The sequence below is a fragment of the Schistocerca cancellata genome, chromosome 2 (genome assembly GCF_023864275.1).
Source record: "Schistocerca cancellata isolate TAMUIC-IGC-003103 chromosome 2, iqSchCanc2.1, whole genome shotgun sequence".
NCBI classification, from domain to species: domain Eukaryota; kingdom Metazoa; phylum Arthropoda; class Insecta; order Orthoptera; family Acrididae; genus Schistocerca; species Schistocerca cancellata.
Genome location: NC_064627.1, coordinates 1,075,417,444 through 1,075,440,014, shown reverse-complemented (window position 1 = coordinate 1,075,440,014; position 22,571 = coordinate 1,075,417,444). Strand labels below are relative to the sequence as shown.

The window sequence follows — 22,571 nt, the reverse complement described above, 5'->3', positions numbered from 1 at the left end:
CATTGCTCACTGGACTAACGAAGAATATGTAAGATTTTTGCAAACGTGAACACTGCAAATGCTGTGCACGCTCGCTGAAAGGTGAAAATGTAACGAACTTTATACAGTACAAGCGATGAAACAAGCATTGATTTCGGAGTTCCAGCTTCATTTGCTATAGGTACAAATGCAAGCAGAATTACACTTATTATGACTGAATTTTCACGTCGACTCCTCCCATTACATTACGTTAATACTTGTTCCATACGTCATGAATACGACATTTCATGATGATGTGGAACGTGTCAGCTTAATATAAGTTTTCATTACACCACCTTTTTTCAGTTACCACTTCATATCTAACACTTCAGCTGTTGAATAGGAGTTGTCATTCAGATATTCCTTTAATGTGCTTTTAAATGTTGATCGACTACCTGTAAGACTTAATGCTATTTGACAAATGACCAAAGATAATTGTGGCAGCATAATTCATCCATTTCTGTGACGAAGTCAGATTTAACACATAATAGCGAAGATTACCCGTTCTTCTAGTGTTGCAGCTATGCCCTTCAATTATTTTCCGATTGAAATGGGTTATTAATCACAAATTTCATGAGTGCATGTGCACTGGTGTCCGAAATTAAAGCAAGAAAGCGAAATTTTGCAAGGTTGCGTTTATTTTTCCACAAGACAGTATAAACAGGTGATAGTACAGTAGAAACAATGTAAAGAATGCAGAACGTAATCACTGCAAGGTGCATATAGGTAGACAAAAATGTTGTTCGTTTTTGTCCAACTTAACTGATTTACACACACATTCTGACAACTGGTTATTGTGCTCAGCGTGGGGTGTGACCACCTGTGGCGCCAATACAGGCCTGAAAAGGACAGGACATGTTGTGAATGATGTCAAGTCTCATGTTGATGCAATAACGCCCATTCTTCTTGCAGAGCTGCTCAAGTGTGTGTGAGTAGTTGGTGGACGTTGACGTGAAAGACTTCTGTGCTACTAGGACCGTAGCGGAAAGGGGGGGGGGGGGGGAACACAGAAAAGTTCTTACAAAGACGCAGATAAAATAATTAAAAGAGATGTCTTTGGACAAGTCCGTCAAAGTAACAAGACGAAGAACACGTGCAGCTACTCGAGCGTCATCAGCTAAAATTTCCTGTAAGGTAGATGGCAGAGACAGGACAATACGAGATTGATTAAAATGGGGACACGACAATAAAACATGGCGCACTGTCAATGCATGACCACAAGGGCACTGCGGGGCGGGGTCACCGGATAGCAGGTAGCGGTGGCTAAATCGGCAATGCCCAATCCGCAACCTGGCCAAAATGACCTCTCGCCGAGAGGGTCGGGAGGAGGTTGGGAGGAGGTTGGGAATGGTTTTATGGCCCGGAGATTTTTTCTTGAAGTGACGACCAAGTATCCCACCATAATCCCACAAATCTCTTACAAACAACCCCACTAATATCGGACGATGGGACGCAAAGGGAGGCTGGCTGAGGCAGGAGGATTGCAGCATTGGCCGCAGCATCAGCAGCCTCATTCCCAGGCACTCCTACATGGCCTGGAACCCACATAAAGCTAACAGGAGAACCATCATCAGCAAATGAATGGAGGGATTGCTGGATCCGTTGCGATGGACCGGATATGGAGCTCCAAGGCTCTGAAGAGCACTGAGTGAATACGGAGAATGGCGGTGGCGGCGGACATACTGAACGGCTGATAGAGAGCAAAAAGCTCGGCCGTAAAGCTGGAACACTGGTCGAGGAGCCGGTATTTAAAGGTGACATCCCCGACGACAAAGGCACAGCCGACACCGTCAATTTTGGAGCCATCAGTGTAAAGAAAGGTGTTACTGGCGAGTCGCGCACGAAGTTCGACAAACCGTGAGCAATACACTGCATCTGGAGTACCCTCCTTCAGGAGCGAGCTGAGGTCAAGATGAATGTGAACCGGAGCCTGGAGCCAAGATGGTGTTGGGCCCTCACCCTCTCTGAAGGTGGTAGGGAGGGCAAAATCCAATTGTCGAAGCAGGTGACGAAAGCGGACTTCAGGGGGCAGCAGGGCAGACATATACAACCCATACTGACAGTCGAGACAATCGTCGAAGAGGGACTGATAAGAGGGGTGGTCGGGCATTGACAACAGCCGGCAGGCATACCGACAAAGCAGTATGTCGCGCCAATAGGTCAATGGTAAGTCGGCAGCTTCAGCATAAAGACTCTCGATGGGACTAGTATAGAATGCTCTGGTCGCAAGACGTAACCCCCGCGGATGGATGGAGTTGAGACGGCGTAAGAGGGATGGCCGAGCAGACGAGTAGACGAGTAGACGAGGCTCCCATAATCCAGCTTTGATCGGACTATGGACTGATATAAGCGAAGCAGGACAGTGCGATCCGCTCCCCAAGATGAACCACTAAGAACACTGAGCACATTAAGGGAACGTGTACAATGGGCCCCCAAATAAGAGACATGCGGAGACCAACAAAGTTTGGTCTGACAGTAGGTGCCGATGTTGTGGGTGCTGCTGCTATCTCCAACACCTTGGGCTGCCATTTAGCAGAGGTTTCGAGCTCTTCTTATTATCAGCCTGCCTTCATCCATTGGAAACGAGTGGAGGAGGCTCAGGCGATACCATTCTCTTCACAGAATCTTGAGTGCTACAATGCTGCCTTCACTTTGAGGGAACTAGATCGTGCTCTCAGTTCATGCTGGTCCTCCGCCCCACAGCCAGACGCTATCCACATTCAGATGTTGCAGCGCCTCTCTCTTGTAGGCAAATACTTTCTGCTTAACATGTACAACCACATCTGGGCTAAGGGCACATTCCCTGGACACTGGTGTGAAGCCACCATCATACAGATACTTACGCCCAGTATGAACAACAGCCTTCCTTCTAGCTACCGCCCCATCTCTCTTACATGGTGATGGAAATTGATTCGTGCCTGGCTGGTGTGGTGGCTTGAGCTCGCCATTTCCTCACAAATGCACAGTGTGGATTTAGAGTGCGGTGTTCTGCAGTGGACCATCTTGTTATTTTGTCCACCCATGTAATGAATGGATTTCTGCGGAAATCCCAGACTGTGGCTGTGTTTTTCTATTTGGGAAAGACCTAAAACATCTGCTGGACAACTGGTATCCTCCGCACTCTTTACACATGGGGCTACCGTGTGCGCCTGCCCTTTTTTCTTCAGGCATTTTTACAAGACTGAGTTTTCAATGTGCGTGAGGGTTCTGCCTTGTCAGCCACCTTCATTGAGGAAAATGGTGTGCCTCAGGGTTCTGTCCTGAGCGTCATCCTCTTTGCTATCGCCATTAGCCCTATTATGGCATGTCTCCCGCCAGACGTCTCTGGATCCCTTTTTATCGATGTTTTTGCCATATGTTTCAGTTCTCCATGGACCTCTCTCTCTCTCTCTCTCTCTCTCTCTCTCTCTCTCTCTCTCTCTCTCTCTCTCTCTCTCTCTCTCTCTCTCTCTCTCTGAGCGGCGTCTTCAGTGATGTCTTGATCGTCTTCACTGCTGGAGCATCGCCAATGGCTTTCGCTTTTCCACTGACAAAACCGTCTGTATGAATTTCTGATGGCGCAAATGGTTTCTTCCACCATCTCTACATCTTGGGCCTGTTGCCCTTCTGTTCGTTGACACTACGAAATTCCTGGGGATCATGCTCGATTTGAAACTCAGCCCAAATCTCTTACCTGTCAGCCCACTGCACACAGTCCCTCAATGTCCGTGTCCTAAATGGTACTTCTTGGGGTGCCAATCGAACCACCCTCCTTCGTTTGTACCGGTCCCTTGTCTGTTCGAAACTCGACTATGGGTACTTAGTTTATGCATCTGGATGACCATCTCTCTTACGCTGTCTCAACACTATCCATCATGGCGTCAATTTGGCCACAGACGCCTTTCACACTAGCTTGGTTGAGAGTCTGTATGCTGAAGCTGCTGAACTGTCACTGTCCTCCCACTGACTTTCTCCTCAGCAGGTATGTATGCCGTTGGTCTGCCATGTGTGGCCACCCCTCCTATGCCTCCTTCTTCGATGATTCCTTAGATCGTCAGTATGGAGCTTGTCCCTCTTCTGTTACCTCCCGGAGTCTGCTTTCACCACTTGCTACAGAGGCTTAACTTCACGCTACCTGCAACTTTTCCAGTGGGTGTTGAACCCTTCACTACCTTGGTTTCGTGAAGCGAACCATGTTAACCTTGGCCTTCATTCGCTTCCCAAGGCCACTACTCCAACTTTGCTCTATCACCTTCAGTCACATTGAACTTAGCGATGGTACCTCTGTATACACTGATGGCTCTGACTGACTGTGGGGTTGGGTGTGCCTTCGTCATTGGTAACCGTATCTTATGATATTGGCTTCTAGCACACTGGTCAGTATTTACAGCCGAGCTTTGCACCTTGTATGAGACCACAGAGTACATCCAGTGACACATCCTTCCCAACTGTGTTCTCTGCTCAGACTCAGCTCTGTACACTGCTCATCCCTTAGTGCAGTGGTCCAGGAAAACTGTCACTTGCTCACTCTGTGGGGCCAGTGTGATGTTTCTGTGGGTCTCTGGTCATGTCGGTCTGCCAGGAAACGAGGCTGCTGACGCTGCTGCCAAGGCTGCAGTCCTTGTACCTCAGCCCGCAAGTGCCTATATTCCCTCTGATGATCTCTACATTGCAATCTGTCAGGAGGTGGTGTCCCTATGGCATCGCCAATGGTCCTCATTCACGGGAATAAGCTTCGGATTATTAAGCTTCTCCCGAAGCCTTGGACGGCCCTCCCGCCAGGAGGAGATTATTTTAACTCGGCTGCGTATTGGGCACTGCCTTTTTAGTCACCATCATTTTGCTCAGTGGCGCTGCCCCACCACTTTGTACGCTTTGCGCCCAAATTTTAACTGTCCGCCACTTCCTGTTGGAATGCCCTTCTTTTTACCAATTTACGTTCCAGATTGGGTTTGCCATATGATTCATCATCTGTTTTAGCGAATGACAAGGGGGGGCTGCTGACCGCGTTTTACTTTTTATCCGCCACAGCAATTTGGCGAAGGCCATTTAATTTTTAGTTTTGGGCCTCCATTTTTGGATGGTGTTTTCTTATCCCTTTTTCCACGTGTTTTTTCAGCTATCTCCTATTCTGTCCATTGGGGCTGACATCTAGTCGTTTCCCTCGTCTGTGTTCTATAGTTTTGATTTGGGTGCATATGACCACCGTTGTTTCTTGTGCTCTAAAACAAACAACCAGAAAAGACTAAGTGTCAATTTTAACCGTGCTCGTCGGAGTTTTAACCAAGCAGTGCTTTGAATGGGGGACAATATTTGACGTTTTCAAGACACTGTGCACGTTTTGGGTTTATTGTTTGACTCGAAGTTAATTTGGCTCCCACACCTTAAAGATCTACGAACAAATTTAACTTCGAGTCAAACAATAAACCCAAAACAGCTGGACTGTAATTATTTCATAGCCTGCTTTAGTCTTGGATGGCAGCACCACCCTATCAGAGGTGAGGAAAAGAGTGCAGGGGGAGGGGGGGCACCAAGGAGGAATCTACCTTTTTCATTACACTATGGACGGCAATGGCACCCTGATCAGAAAGGTAAGTTCAAATGGCTCTGAGCACTATGGGACTTAACATCTGAGGTCATCAGTCCCCTAGAACTTAGAACTACTTAAACCTAACTAACTTAAGGACATCACACACATCCATGCCCGAGACAGGATTCGAACCTGCGACCATAGCGGTCGCGCGGTTCCAGACTGTAGCGCCTAGAAAGGTAAGACTGGATTTTGGCTCCGTTAGACCGTCGAGCAGCCTGGTGTAAATTACACCACAGAAAGAATTCAAAGTTTTATGTGCCTCGACACGAACAGAGTAGCCATTGAGAAGCTAGGCAGCAAGTAGTAGTTGTGCTTGAGAATCAGAAGCCGTCTCCAAAAGCAAAGTGTCATTCTGTTAAAGAGAGAAGGATTTCACAGGGCCAGTAATAGCATCAACACCTTTCTGAATAATAAACGGATTGACCGTGGCAAAGGACTGACCATCTTCAGTACATGATACCACAAGGAACTGCAGTGCAGCAGGAAGGGTCTTTGGATCAGTAGCCTCATTACGTTTACCTTTCGTCGATGTCGATGGAGAGGATGAGCGACTCACAATTGCCAGCATCTCCGATGGCGCGCTCCTCCCAACTGGGGGCCCTGTTGACAAGGGGGTGCACCCACCGTAGGTGATTGTTCACACTTCAGGTCCACCTCCCGAACACCTGACAGAGGGACTAGGACCAATTGGCAGTTTGGGAAGGTTTCAGCACAGGTAATCACGTCTCCCTGGGCCTGGCCAGTATCAGGGGGTATCCGCTAACCCTACCTGTCGTCCCAGGGCTGGGAATTACGCGTTACCCAATCACTTTTTACGTGTCAGATGCATGGGCCGGCCTTCACCAGTGCACAGGGAGGAAGGAGGAAAAAAAGAGGATCAGCAAACGCCGAAACATAGGAACGAGATGAGAAAGGAAACAAAGGAAATGGGAGCCAAAAAGTTGAGACTGTTCGCAGGTCAGTGACAGAATGCAGAACATTACCCCAGACATGTTTCTCAAGGGCAGGGAAAAAGAATAGCAAGAGGAGAGACATACAGCATGGAAGGGAAAAAATGCTGCAAAGGATGGGCCCCTGTGGTAGCCAAGCACAAACCCACCAAAGAGTGGCGAGCCCCCAGGGGAGGGTCTTTTCTGGTGAGCACCTAAAACCAGTTGTCCAGGTCCAAGTTTCCAGCCTCTTAATGATCAGCTGTAGCTGCCTCGTCGTCGTCTTAGCTGCCTCGTAGAAGATTGCGAAGTCACCCACAAACAAAAAGCATTTGACAGAGCTGACTGCGGAAGAAATGCCATTGATAGCGATGGCAAACAATGTGACACTGAGGGCACTGCCCCAGGCACCCCATTTTCCTGAATGTAGCAGTCGGACTTCGCATGACCAATGCTATAACGAAAACGCCAGTCCTCGAGAAAGGATTGCATCAGAAGTGGCGAAGGACGTTGTACCTCCAAGTACTGTTATATGCTTTGTTGAGGTCAAGAAACACAAACCAAATGGTTTTGGCGTAAGGAGGACTCTTGTATCTCCGTCTCCAGTAGAATTAAGTTGTCAAGGGTGGAACAGCAGCGCCACAAACTGCACTGGGAGCGACTCCGGACTAGAGCAGCCTGACGAGGCGATGGTTGATCATGCGTCCAAGAATCTTACACATACAACTGCTAAGGGCGACACTCATAACTGTTAGGGGCTCTACATTCCTTGCCTGGTTTCCAGAATGGAATTAATATTGCCTCCTTCCAAGTCGTTGGGTACTGTCCATCAAACCATTTCCGACTGAAACACGAGATGAACTGTCTTTTGATTCAGGGCACAGATGAAGCATGGCATTATGGACCACATAAAGTCCTGGAGCGGTGTGTCTGGCTGCAGACAAAGCTGATTCCACTTCCCACATGGAGAATGGAAGGTTGTAGACTTCCTCATTATGCGAGAAGAATCTGAGCCCCATCTCTGCAGTCCTACAGAATACCTGAACAGCAGGAGCTTGTCTGGATGACGTAAAAATAAAGAAGTGTTCAGCTAAAACGTGATGAGCCATGTCTTCTGGTGTGTCCACCAAGACCCCATTATTTGACAAGGCCGTAAGGGGCCGTGTACTACCCTTGCCTTAAATCCATCTTATTGATTCCCAGAATTACACAGTGGAAGTGGACCGATTAATTGAAGTCTTGAATTCCCCAAGGAAGTCCCTGAAAGCATGAAGATTGTCTGTAGCTGGACAGTATCTTAAATTCTGCAGAGCTGTTCATCTGACCCTGATTGCCAATCGACAGTCGTCATTCCACCAAGGTACAGGCTACCGTCTGAAGTGGTCACTAGACCTGGAGATGGACAGTGTGGCAGCCCTTTGGATCTTACAAGTGATATGGACTACCGTCTCCTGTGCTCAACACTTTTGTTCAAAAATAGCCTGTCGACTGTACTGTAACCAATTTGTCCTTTGTATCATCCACCTGCATCGTCTCCTGTTGGCCACCGTCCTAGTCAGCAGACAGATGCACACTGGGAATTGGGCACTAGAATGTAAATCTGGAGCCACTTCCCACTGAACTGAATCTGCAGTAGCTGAGGAACGAAAACAAAGGTCAATGGCTGAAAAAGACCTTGTAGCTGTGGAAAAGTGAGTCATCTGACCCGCGTTCAGAAAGCAGATATTCTCAGAATGGACGAGTCGCTCGATCATCCGACCTCAGGAACAAGTGGTATCCGAGCCCCACAGCACATTGTGGGCATTGAAGTCCCGCACAAGGAGTAATGGGTGTGGGTGTGCACAGAAGAGTTCTGCTAGTGCGTCTGCATTCAAAGCACCATTACGGGACCGATACAAAGAACACTGATTTTAAAGGTGTGAGAACTTTCACAGATGTTGCTTGCATGGTAGTGGAAGAGGAACAGGAGAGGAGTGGCATATGTCATCAAGGAAAATAGAGCTCCACCTTTAGCCCTGTCTCCAGTAGTATTATCCTCTTTATATGTGTGGTAGCGCCGTAATGCAGGTGTGTTAGTGACTAAGATGCGTTTCTTGTAAGTTGATGCAAAAAGTTTTCTCCTGGATCAGTAACTGCAATTCTTCCAAATGTGAGCGATATCCATTCAAATTCCACTGCAACACAGAAGTCCCTGTGGAAGCCTTTGATTAGCGATGGTTGTTCTTTCCTTTCTCCCTCAGAGGTGGTGATTTACTGTGGAGGTCATGGTGAACATTAGTAGGTTCCTTGCTCTCCAGTTCTTCCGATTGGAAGTCCACATCCTGATGAGCATAGTCCACATCAGAAAGAGAGAGAGCTCGCCGATCAGAAGGTTTAACTACCGCTTTCTTGGACTTTGAACTTCTTAAGGACCTTTTTCTTTACTGACAGGAGGAGGTGGTTGCCCGAGTTGCGGGGATGGCGTAGTTTGCTTCTTATTTTAGGTAGTGATATGTGGTTTAGGTGGTAATCATATTGTTAACGGCTTCCGAACGACATCAGTTGCAAGTGGAGCGTTTCCGCCACAGGCACATTGATAAATGCACGTGCTCATACTTTAATCTGTGGTCTGAGTGTGTGGATGTGTCACAGAGATTGTTATCTGAAGGGCTGATGCAAAATAAGTAGCAAAAACTGGCGGCTGCATAGCTTTGAAATTTTTTTCTACTTCACCATAGGGTATGCGTCTACTTCCAATTCCTGAATTTTCCTTTTCTTATTGTAAACCCTACACTTTCTACTCCACAATGGGTGATTCCAGAGCAGTTTACACATTTCAGAGGAAGTGTACAACAATTGCCTGACTCTCGAGCTGAGCCTCCACAAATGCCACACGTAGTGTTCCCATTACATCCCATAGTGGTATGGTCAAATCTTTGACATTAGTAGCTTCACACTGGGTTAGGAACAAATGGGTGAACATTAAAACGGACATAGCCTGCAGGGATATGTTCAGGTAATTCTGGAGTACCAAACGTTAGAATAAATGTTGGCGATTTTTCCAGTTTGCCTTTGATTCTCCTCATATTCTGCACTTCCGTTACGCCCATATTTTTCCATTCTTCACGTAACTCTGCAGGGTCCACCTCCATTATATAGGAGCAGGCAACGATGCCCTTAGTAAAGTTAAGGGTGTTATGTAAATCAGCCTCGACTGTGTAGTCACCTAAGGCCTTGTTTGGTTGTAATTAGCAATTTCAACTAAACGTGTTCCATTACGAAGTCGTTTGACACTTTTCAAAGACCCAGCAATACCTCTCAACGCCTTGGGAATATAGAAAGGGGGTATCTTCTCGAAGGTTCCCTCTATTCACTTCATTACAATGATAGTGTTATGCCACACTAATACCCTGTTACTATGATTGTGAGACTTCTTTTCAGGAGGAATGACCAACGGAGCTCTCTGAGGAGAGGTTGTAGGTACTGCCTGACGGTACACCCATCCCATCAGGAGTAGTAGTTTGATGAGACCGTTCCATAGGGATCCACTAGACACTAGAGAAACAACAGTTGACCCAGGCAGAGCCCTGCATGCCTGAGCAATCCTTATGCAACTGGGAGGGATTCACTTCATCAGCACATGGCACACCTTGAGGGTGAGGTTTTTTTTTATAGAGGTGTGTACATTCCTCACGGTCCAGGTGGTGAAGACAAGACCCCCGTTCTCCAAAGCACACAACATCCACTGCTGCGCTGCACAGTGGTCGCTGAAGTATGACCAGATTTTACAGTGACAGAGGACTGGTGGCACTTGCGAATTTCCAGCTCAGGGACCCTGGGGTCGCCAAACCTGTACTCAGCAAAGGAATGCTGAGTCCCCAAGGGGGACTTTCAGAAATGTAACATAACTAAGTTTCATGTTCTAGAGATAATGTTTATACTCATGCTTGCCACAAGCTAATTGTAGGCTCCAGATGTAAGTTTCATTGACAGTTTTCTTTCGAAATAGACTGAGTGAAGTGGCTAAGCCAGTGTTCGGACAATGGACTTCCATTCGGGTTCGAATCCCCATTTAGTTATCCAGACTCACGTTTCTTATGGTTCCATTAAGCTACTAAGGTAAATGCAGGGATAGTTCCATTAAAAAGGCCATGACCGGCTTTTCTGAACCACTGCTGCCCAATTCTCTCCAAGCTCTTACATGTGTTATACAGGGCGATTATGAAGACATGCAAATTTTTTTTATGTTATTCTAGAAGTTAAACTACAGAAAAAAGTTCATATAAACATAGGTTCCCAAATGTTTAGTTACATAGTCACGGGTAATAAAAATTAGTCATATTTAGCAACTTCACTAACATGAAGCACGATTTTCATTTATTTTATTGTTATTGATCTGGTGAATCTAACAAAACATGTCCCTGACGTGTATCTGCAGTAGTCTTCCAGAACATCCAGAGAAACGAGGTAGAATGAGTTTTTCACTCTGCAGCGTAGTGTGCGCTGATATGAAACTTCCTGGCAGATTAAAAGTGTGTGCCGGACCAAGACTCGAACTCGGGACCTTAGCCTTTCGCGGGCAAGCGCATACTCCGCTGGCGAGTGAAAATAGGATTCTGGAAACGTCCCCTAGGCTGTGGCTAAGCTGTATCTCCGCAATTACCTTTCTTCCAGCAGTGCTAGTTGTTCTAGGTTCACAGAAGAGCTGTGAAGTACGGTAGGAGACGAGATACTGGCAGAATTGAAGTTGTGGGGACGGGTCGTGAGTCGTGCTTGGGTGCTCAGTTGGTAGAGCACTTGCCCGCGAAAGGCAAAGGTCCCGAGCTCGAGTCTGTCAGGTACATAGTTTTAATCTGCCAGAAAGTTTCATATCAAGCAAAGAAGTAATTTCGTAAAATTTTTAAATGGCCCAATTTGTTTTTAAAATTCCAGACAATAGCACTAAGTTTTCAACAGAAGTTTTCGAGAATTTAATTTTGGAAAAATGATTGTAATTACTTAAACTGCTTTTATTAATACCATAGCGCACGAATTCATGTTAAACCGAACAAAAACGAAGCTCAGTATTGAAGTTTTACAGTGTACATACAATTTGACAATACATTCACAATACATTTTCAAAAATGTCTCCACCGAGGTCAGTGCATTTAGCTGCAAGTGTATGCACAGATTTCCTCGCTCGTTTCACTTTCACAGGTTTCTTCGTAATTTCGTCGGTTGCATTTATAACGCGAGCAAGTTTGTCCACATAAACTGTCTTTCATCTATCCCCAGAGACAAAAACCCATTGGTGTTAAATCGGTCGATCTGGTTTGGCCACATATGTGTAGCACCACGACAAACCCATTTCTGGGGAACATTTTCATTTTAAATTTTAGTAATAGCCGTGGCGCCGTCTTACTGAAAGTACATTATCAATCGCGTAGCAAGTGGAACATCTTCGAGCAAGTGGGGCATTTCTTCCTGAAGGAACTTTAAGTATGTCTCGCTAGTTATACGTCCTGGGAAAATGAATGGTCCAATAACGTGTTGATTATACCACACCACATATTTGTGCTACTGGAAATTGCGTTGCGCTGTTGCATGTGAGTTTGCTTCAGACCATGCGTGCTCGTTACATAAACTGTTTATACCTCTCGAGTAAACTGTGCCTATGGGTACATAAAATGTATTGGCGTAACTGCCGATTAGTATTTGAACCAGTTGCGCAACTCTAAGCGAAGGGCAGGATCTCCCGAATGTAAATGATGCACTTTTTGATTGTGGTAAGGACAGAGATTATTGTACTTCAGTGTACGCCATACCTCTTATTGTGAAATGCCTAATCGTTGAGAGATACGTCGTGTACTGGTACCCGGGCTACGTTGAACAGCATCCATAATATCATCATCGTCCTGACGTATCGAGCGTTCGTCCTGATTATGAATGCTAAGTAGAGAACCTGTCTCCCGTGACATTCGAAATATTCCACTAACAGTTCGTGCATTCGGAACCTCTAACGGTTGCCAACAATGAAAAACGTCTATACATTCTACCTTAGCTTCTCTGGATGTTGTGGAAACTACTGAAGATACACGTTTGGAACATGTTTCATTAGATTCACCAGATCAATAACAAATGGAAATCTCGCTTTAATTTAACTTCGTACAGTTTTGAGATGGATTCATATTAGCGAAGTTAATCAACTTCAAGCAAAATCATGTTAGCCGTAACTCCGTAATTAAACATTTGCGGAGCTATGTTTATACGAACTTTTTTCTTTAGTTTTGCTTGTAGAATAACATAAAATATTTGCATACCTTCGTGAATCATCCTGTATATGTATAATTTATATCTGCAACGTATGACGGTTCCTGTACTGTTGTTGAATGATCAGAGGACAAAGTCATAAAGACGCCTCCCCACCTAAGCTACACATCAGGCTATGCTACAGATTCTCTGTACATCTGTAGTCCACTGCCACCTTACGGTGTGTGGCGGAGGGTAGTTTGTGTACCACTGTCACTTCCCTCCTCCTGTTTCAGTCGCAAACAGTTCGCACGAAGAAAGATTGCTGGTAAGCCTCCGTAAGAGTCTGAATCTCATTTTCATCTGCATCTACATGGATACTCAGCAAATCACATTTAAGTGCCTGGCAGAGGGTTCATCGAACCACCTTCACAATTCTCTATTATTCCAATCTCGTCTAGCGCGCGGAAAGAACGAACACCTATATCTTTCTCTACAAGCTCTGATTTCCCTTGTTCTTTCGTGGTGGTCGTTTCTCCCTATGTAGGTCGCCGGCAACAAAGTATTTTCGCATTCGGAAGATAAAGTTGGTGACTGAAATTTCGTGAGAAGATTTCTCCGCAACGAAAACCGCCTTTGTTTTAATGATTTCCAACCCAAATCCTGTATTATTTCAATGTGACTCTCCCCTATTTCGCAGTAATACAAAACGTGCTGCCATTCTTTGAACTTTTTCGATATACTCTGTCACTCATCTGGTAAGTATCCCACATTGTACAGCATATTCTAAAAGAGGGCGGACAAGCATACTTTATGCAGTCTCCTTAGTAGATCTGTTACATTTTCTAGGTGTCCTGCCAATAAAACGCCGTCTGGTTAGCCTTTCTCCCAACAGTTTCTATGTGATCCTTCCAATTTAAGTTTTAAGTAATTGTAATTCCTAGGTATTTAGTTGAATGTATGGCCTTAACATTTTACTGATTTATCATGTAAGCGAAGTTTAACAGATTCCTTTTAGCACTCATGTGGATGACCTCACTTTTCGTTATTTAGGGTCAACTGCCGATTTTCGCACCATTCAGATATCTTTTCTTAATCGTTTTGCAATTTGTTTTGATCTTCTGATGGCTTTACTAGTCAAATGACAGCATCATCTGGAAACAACCTAAAATGGCTGTTCAGATTGTCTCCCAAATCGTTTATATAGTTAAGGAACAGCAAAGGGCCTAAACACTACCATGAGGAATGCCAGAAATCAATCTGTTTTACTCGATGACTTTCCGTCAATTACTACGAACTGTGACCTCTGACAGAAAATTATGAATCCACCCCATAACTGAGACGATGTTCCATAAGCACGTAATTTCACTACAAGCCGCATGTCTGGTACAGTGCCAAAGGCCTTCCGGAAATAAAGAAATACGGAATCAATTTGAGATCCCTTGTCAACAGCAGTCAACACTTCATGGAAGTAAAGAGCTAGCTCTGTTTCATAAGAACGATGTGTTTTAAATCCGTGTTGACTGTGTCAATAGACCGTTTTCTTCGAGGTAATTCATTATGTTCGAATACAATATGATATGGGCCTGTAATTTAGTCGATTACTCCTACTACCTTTCTTGAACATTGGTGTGAGCTGTGCAACTTTCCAGTCTGAGTACGGATCTTTCGTCGAGCGGACGGTTACATATGGAGTATGAAGCTATTGCATCAGCATACTCTGAAAGGTACCTAATTGATATGCAGTCTGCACCAGAAAACTTGCTTTTATGAAGTGATTTAAGTTGCTTCACTACTCCCAGGATATCTACTACTTACGTTATCCATGTTGGCAGCTGTTCTTGATGTGAATTCTGGAATATTTACTTCGTCTTTTTGAAGGCGTTTCGGAAGGCTGTGTTAAGCAACTCTTGTTCTGGCAGCACTGCCTTCTACAGGATGGTCCACTGATCGTGACCGGGCCAAATATCTCACGAAATAAGCGTCAAACGAAAAACCTACATAGAACGAAACTTGTCTAGCTTGAAGGGGGAAACCAGATGGCGCTATGGTTGGCCCGCTAGATGGCGCTGCCATAGGTCAAACGGATATCAACTGCGTTTTTTTAAATAGGAACACCCATTTTTTATTACATATTCGTGTAGTACGTAAAGAAATATGAATGTTTTAGTTGGACCACTTTTTTCGCTTTGTGATAGATGGCGCTGCAATAGTCACAAACACATAGCTCACAATTTTAGATGAACAGATGGTAACAGGTAAGTTTTTTAAATTAAAATGCAGAACGTAGGTAAGTTTGAACATTTTATTTCGGTTGTTCCATTGTGATACATGTACCTCTGTGAACTTACCGTTTCTGAGAACGCATGCTGTTACAGCGTGATTACCTGTAAACACCACATTAATGCAATAAATGCTCAAAATGATGACCGTCAACCTCAATGCATTTGGCAATACGTGTAGCGACATTCCTTTCAACAGCGAGTAGTTCGCTTTCCGTAATGTTCGCACATGCATTGACAATGCGCTGACGCATGTTGTCAGGCGTTGTCGGTGGATCACGATAGCAAATATCCTTCAACTTTCCCCACAGAAAGAAATCCGAGGACGTCAGATCCGGTGAACATGCGGACAATGGTAAGGTGCTTCGACGACCAATCCACCTGTCATGAAATATGCTATTCAATACCGCTTCAACCGCACGCGATCTATGTGCCAGACAATCATTATGTTGGAAGTACATCGCCATTCTGTCATGCAGTGAAACATCTTGTTGTAACATCGGTAGAACATTACGTAGGAAATCAGCATACATTGCACCACTTACATTGCCATCGATAAAATGGGGGCCAATTATCCTTCCTCCCATAATGCCGCACCATACATTAACCCGCCAAGGTCGCTGATGTTCCACTTGTCGCAGCCATCGTGGATTTTCCGTTGCCCAATAGTGCATATTATGCCGGTTTACGTTACCGCTGTTGGTGAATGACGCTTCGTCGCTAAATAGAATGCGTGCAAAAAATCTGTCATCGTCCCGTAATTTCTCTTGTGCCCAGTGGCAGACCTGTACATGACGTTCAAAGTCGTCGCCATGCAATTCCTGGTGCAATCTATGTTGATGTAGCATTCTCAACACCGACGTTTTTGAGATTCCCGATTCTCGCGCAATTTGTCTGCTACTGATGTGCGGATCAGCCGCGACAGCAGCTAAAACACCTGCTTGGGCATCATTTGTTGCAGGTCGTGGTTGACGTTTCACATGTGGGTGAACACTTCCTGTTTCCTTAAATAACTATCCGGCGAACGGTCCGGACACTTTGATGTCCTCGTCCAGGATACCTAGCAGCATACACAGCACACGTCCGTTGGGTATTTTGATCACAATAGCCATATATCAACACGATATCGACCTTTTCCGCAATTGGTAAACGGTCCATTTTAACACGGGTAATGTATCACGAAGCAAATACCGTCCGCACTGGCGGAATGTTACGTGATACCACGTACTACGTTTGTGACTATTACAGTGCCGTCTATCACAAAGCGAAAAAAGTGGTCCAACTAAAGCATTCATATTTCTTTACGTACTACACGAATATGTAATAAAATGGAGTTCCTATTTTAAAAAAACGCAGTTGATATCCGTTTGACCTATGGCAGCGCCATCTAGCGGGCCAACCATAGCGCCATCTGGTTTCCCCCTTCAAGCTAGACAAGTTTTCTTTGTAGTTTTTTCGTTTGATGTTTATTTCGTGAGACATTTGACCCAGTCACTATCAATGAACCACCCTGTGTAGTACCACCATTGCTATCGCGCAGAGAAGGCATTGATTGTGTCTTGCCGTTAGCATCATCACATACGACCAGAATCAATCTGTATTATCTGCCAGGTTTCGAGACAGTTTCGTTGTGGAAACTATTATAAGCATCTCGCATTCAAGTCCAAGCTTAATTTCGAGCTTCTGTAAAAGATAGCTCATCTTGAGGATTTTACGTCTGTTTACATTTGGCATGTTTGTTTCGTTGTTTCTGCAACAGTGTTCTGACCCGTTTTATGCACCGAGGACCAGCTCCGTCGTTTATTTAGTATAAATCTCTTAACTGCTGCCGACACTATTTCTTTGAATTCAAGCGGCATCTGATCTACACTTATATTGTTAATTTGGAAGGAGTGGAGGTTGTCTCTCAGGAAGGCGTCAAGTGAATTTTTATCTGCTGTTTGAATAGATATATTTTCGTTTATTTTTGGAGGATTCAGTATTCAATCTCCCAACGACAGCCTTTGGTGACTAATCCCTGTATACGTGTTGATGCTCGTTATTAACTCACGATTATTTGTTGCTAAGAGGTCAAGTGTTTTTTCACAACCGTTTACTATTCATGTGGGCTAATGAACTGCTAGAAATGATTTTCGGAGAAAGCGTTTAGCACAGTTCTGGATGATTTATGTGTAACTACGGAATTAAACATGTATTTTCGCCAACATATCAAGGACAAATTAAAGTCGCCACCAGCTATAATTGTATGAGTAGGGTGCGTGTTTGAAATCAAACTGAAGTTTTTTTTAAACCTTTCACCAATTGTATCATCTGAATTGGGAGGTCGGTAAAAGGCTCCAATTATTATTTTATTCCGGTTGCCAACAATGACCCCTGCTCATACTAACTCACAGGAACCATCTACTTCAATTTCGCGACAAGAGAAACTACTTGGTTGGTTGATTTGGGGGAGTGGGCCAAACCGCCAGGTCATCGGTCTCATCGGATTAGGAAAGAATGGGAAAGGAAGTCGGCCGTGCCCTTTCAAAGGAACCATCCCGGCATTGCCTGAAGCGATTTAGGGAAATTGGGGAAATTACGGAAAACGTTAATCAGGATGGCCGGACGCTGGTTTGAACCGTCGTCCTCCCGCATGAGTGATGATGATGATGATGATTGGTTTGTGGGGCGCTCAACTGCGTGGTTATCAGCGCCCGTACAATTATCCAATCTTTGCTCAGTCCAATTTCGCCACTTTCCTGGATGATGATGAAATGATGAGGACAACACAAACACCCAGTCCCGCATGAGTGTCCAGTGTGCTAACCACTGCGGCACCTAGCTCGGTAAAACTACTTCTAACAGCAACAAACACGCCACTGCCAACCGTGTTTAGTCTATCCTTTCGGAACACCGTAAGGTTCTTCGCAAAAATTTCCGCTGAGCTTATCTCTGGCAGCTTTCAGTGCCTATAACTATTTTGTCTTCACGGTCTTTTCCCGAGATATGCGTAGGCGACAGTGGCATTTTAGTTGTCTCTTCTAAGAACGTAAGCTCACAGAATTTTAATGGTAAACCACACTGTAATGCACAACACCTCTTGAGTCTACCACCGAAGTTAACTGACAATCCCCGTGGCTCTTCTAAAATGAACCTACAACGAATCCCCCCGGGAGAAATGATATTCATTACTGAACGTTAATGTTGTCTTTAGCACAAAAAGGCATTGCACAATGCTGCAACTAAAATTTTTGATAACTTACCCAGTGATATAAAATGGTTCACATACTTCAAAGTAATATTTGAAAACAAACTGAAAAAGTTGACATCTACTCTGTAGAAGAATTTATTATTGTAAAGTGTAAAAAGTGGTTGGTAGAAATCAGTCACATCTGTATATTTTAAAAATAAACTTGTAAGTGTTCAGCATGTAGCCATATTTACGAATTACTTTATGACATGAATGTAGAATGACTTGTTACAAGACATTACTATATATCGTGCAAATAATCCATGGAACATGAAAAACTCCCAGACAGACGAGAAACTTTATGACTCTTAAAAATTTCACTAAATAAATTGAATTTATGAAATCCTTAAAGCGACGAATAAAACAAAGTAACTATAAAGCTAAACACCTTTTTCAAGCCATTAAAAAAGCGCAGAGCAGATTATCATCCCACAGTCTTCAATACACTCGCCATCTCCACTGGACCCAAGTAATTACTGTTTACAAGACTAAGCTACCTCTCTCACTAATTAAACATTGTTAAACTAACGATACTAAAACACACAAACATGCCAGCTACGTTGCAAGAAACACTAAAGAATACACGAATGGCTCGCACTACTCCATAGATCCGTATCGTTAACTTCAATAAACCCATTTGATACACAGAACGGAGCCAGCGCGAAAAAAATCGTCACTATGACGCCTCCAGCTGTTTGTCATACGAGCGTATTCGGGTGCACCTGTGGTGGAACATCTTCGCCAATCCATTCTGAAGTAAGGATTTCTTTGCTATTCATTTCTGATTATCGACGGTTTTCCCTTCCAATAGCCTCCGTGGGTCCTACTAGACAACAGTATTTCAAGGCGTTTTTATGTGTGGCTCCAAAAACAATGGATTAATGCACTAGCCTTATAAAATCAACAGCCCTACTTGTTAGAGTGAGTATGGTTTCCTGGGAGACGTTAATCAGGAAGATCACTTCATTAATCGTTAAACAATTGCCAAAATAGTTAACTTCGTTAAACTTTAAAGCGTTACTTTACAGGATATTTATCGGAAGTTAAAGTTAATCGTTAAGTATCAACAGCAAACTTTACCTTATGGATGTAGTGAAATGAGCGAATGAATCAAATGCATTTCCGTTGCTTGAATAAAATTGTTTTGTTACGGGGAGTTTAGGTAGGGCATCGAAGATACTTTAACAGTTTTATCATTTAATCCGTTAATTTCATAATTAATGTAACTTACTAGTTGTGTGTTATTCACCAGCCATGGCTGGACAGAGAGCAGAGATTGCAATTTAAACTATGATACTAAATTGGGTACTCTAAAACGTGTTTAAGAACTAGTTGAAATAAACAATGCAGTTATTCAGTAATGAACGTTAAATCACGGGAGGATTAAAATACAGGAGAATACGGTAGCGTCTGATTCTCGGTGCGAATTTCCCTTTGTAAGATATTCCTTTAATCGAATACGCCCGTCAACGAGGCGTCTGCGCAATGCTCTTCTCTAAATTGAACATTTGCTGGAGCTTAAAGTTTCTACCAGCTTCTGAGACTACTTCAATTCGACGACACGTAAAGCAGCCATGTTTGCAACAAAGATTACCATGCGTTGGGCCACACTAGCTAGAGAAACCGCTCCCAATGCTGCAATACCACTGGACTCTCCAATGCTTCCGTTTTTCTTTTAACCGCTTTACTGCTACTGGCTACGTTGTCGATACCTGAATGCCCAAGATTGATTTTACTTTTTGGGATTCCTCGACCGGACCTTACCTTCACTGTTTCTTCAAACTATACATACCGCGATTCATACGCTCTCTTTATGTGTCGTTTTCATACAGTTAGGCTCGAAGTGTGAACCGCACTTGAACTTCTATGCAAGCATATTTTACAATGTAAAAGTATTTGTTCTCCTGATCTGCATACGAAATTTAAGTAATCATTTAAATGCGGGAACAGATTTTCATCAGTTGTGGAGCTACAGTCAAATTTCATGATTTACTTTCCACAGTCGAGCCACTAAAAGAAGAGTAGTACTTCACGCGGACTCGGTAAACAACAATAAACAGTCAACATGTAGCTATTTCCGCTCCCACTCGATTGTTTACGTCAATCGCGTGCATCTCGGCGTAGCCATGCACCTACATGGACAGAACGCGCTTTTCGCAAGCGGCGAGGCATTTTTGTCATAAATAGTAGGTATCTAATTAACGGCTAACGGACTCGAGGTTAGCGGAAGTTTAAGAGTCCGTTGACGTTTTAAAATTGAAAGTTAATCCCTTACTCGAAAAGTTAATTTCGATAATTAACAGATTAACGTTCGAGTGAGTACTGACCTCAGGATGTTAATGGCGATGTCCAGCGGCAAGCAGCTCAAAAAGTCGAACTCAGGGGCGGCAGCGTCGGTCGGGTGGGACATAGTGGGAGCTGACAGACACTGCCGGATCACTAGCCGTCGAGTGAATCCGTCGACAGGGCTGCGATACTATGCTGTTGTCAGCTGTAGAGTGCGCTTAACGTAACGCACCGTACATACTGTGTGTCAACATAGGAGGGCGGCCAATCGGAAAACACTGGCAGACTCTTCTTCTGTTGTCTGAGCAGATGCGCTTCCCTGATTAGCTCCACTGCCTGACACACCTCCACTGCCTTCACGCTGCGCCGAAGCAGCCAACGCAAGGAAAACACCGGCAGAGGTACACCTGTCATATGTTGACAGCCCTTGTGGACTGCGTAAACGAAACTCCTCCGATAATGTGGCCATAATCGCAGGTATAGTTTCAGTAGAATAATATAAAAGTGTTTGGTGTTGTTGCAACAGCATAGAATATCATTACAAGAGTGGCAGGTTTCCATAGTTGGAGTTTTACATAGGAGGATTCAGCGATGATGTTACAAACTTTCAGGGATGACAGAGAAGGGTAAATGTATCAGTTTGAGGTAAGGGATCCTGAATGGGTAACGACAGAGTCGAAATTTACAAGCGAAAGTCGTTCTGATACCTCTGACAGTGGAATACACGTACCGGTACTGTTGTTGCTACTACTGTGGGGCAGGCAACTTTTGGAGAAGGTAGTATGGACCAAAAAAAGAAAAAAAAAGTGTAGTATATATGAGCTCTAAAATGCATGCCCTAAGGGCTAGAAGCACATTTTCATTTTCGCTACTGCGAAACACAGCTTTTCTACTGAACAAATGCCCATTGCTCTTAAGGTATGCATTTTAGAACCCACATCTAATGCACCTTTTTTTTAATTTATTTCGTCCATACTATCTCCTGCAAAGATGTAGAAACCAAAGAGCTTGCAGTAGAAGAGATTTGCTACACAGTATCGAACATGAATAAATGCTCACAGCTCTTAAGGCACGCATTTTAGAGCCAATGTTTACTAGAATTTTTCTCTTCTTTTGGTCCATACTACCACCTCCAAAAGTTGCCTACCATGCAATCTTAGCAACAACGGTACCGGTACATGTATTCCACCGTCAGAGGTACCAGAACAATGTTCGCTTATAACTTTCGAGTCGGTGGTTTTCGGACCAGGGTCCCTTACTTCAAATTGATACATTTTCGCTTCTCCATCATCCCTGAAAGTTTGTAACATTAGAATGGAATCACCCTATGTAACACACTAAAATACTCGGTGTCATGGCTGTTATGTATTAGCTCTTTCCCAAATTCGCTAACAAGTGCCTTAAATATGGCGCGAACGTAGACAATGGGCTATTTTACTGATCAGTCCGTTACTACAATCTTTATTTCGCATTCACACCCGTTGACTTCGCCAACTCACAACCAAAGTTTCCCATTTCAACCTACGCACGCGTCGCCGAAGCGGCGTCCAGTTGAAAGACTTGCACCAGGCTGTTGAGCCATACGACAGCATTATTATTAATAACCTAACCTAGACCTCGGACTGCACCTCAGATGAGTCTGTCACATAGTTAAGGTTTCCGATAGAGAACGAGCGTGAGCCATGGAATATCGTTTCTCGTTAGGAAGTCCATCAGAATTGCTATCGAAGTAGGGAGCGAAACGAAAAACTGATGAGACTTTCTATTCCCTGTACGCAAACATGTGACGCATCCGCAAAAGGAAAGTTATCACTTGCGCAGTTAGTGGTGACCTCCATTTCGTGCAGTTGAAAGGAAGGAATGATTGTTGTATTTGAATCACACGATGTAACTTCTGCTTCGTTGAAGGCTGGTTTGGTATATGGTAGGATGAGGGCGTAATGTCTGCTGTTGAAGCGTTTGTAGAGTTAGTTTGCTTCCAGGAGTACCTACAGCTTTTATCTTTACCTGCGCCTAAAAGTAAAGCCCTTGATTTATGTTGATTCTTC

The 22,571-nt window shown here is 44.2% G+C and overlaps 1 protein-coding gene across 1 annotated transcript in view; it reads right to left on the bottom strand.

Annotated features, from left to right (window-relative positions):
• Positions 1-20,690, bottom strand: part of LOC126149629 (uncharacterized) — a 62,225-nt gene extending 41,535 nt beyond the window's left edge. The window contains exon 1 of the mRNA XM_049915825.1: positions 20,565-20,690. Coding sequence (XP_049771782.1) covers positions 20,565-20,647 — 83 coding nt within the window. The 5' untranslated portion in view covers positions 20,648-20,690. The remainder of the gene's footprint in view (positions 1-20,564) is intronic.
• Between the last annotated feature and the right edge of the window lie 1,881 nt (positions 20,691-22,571).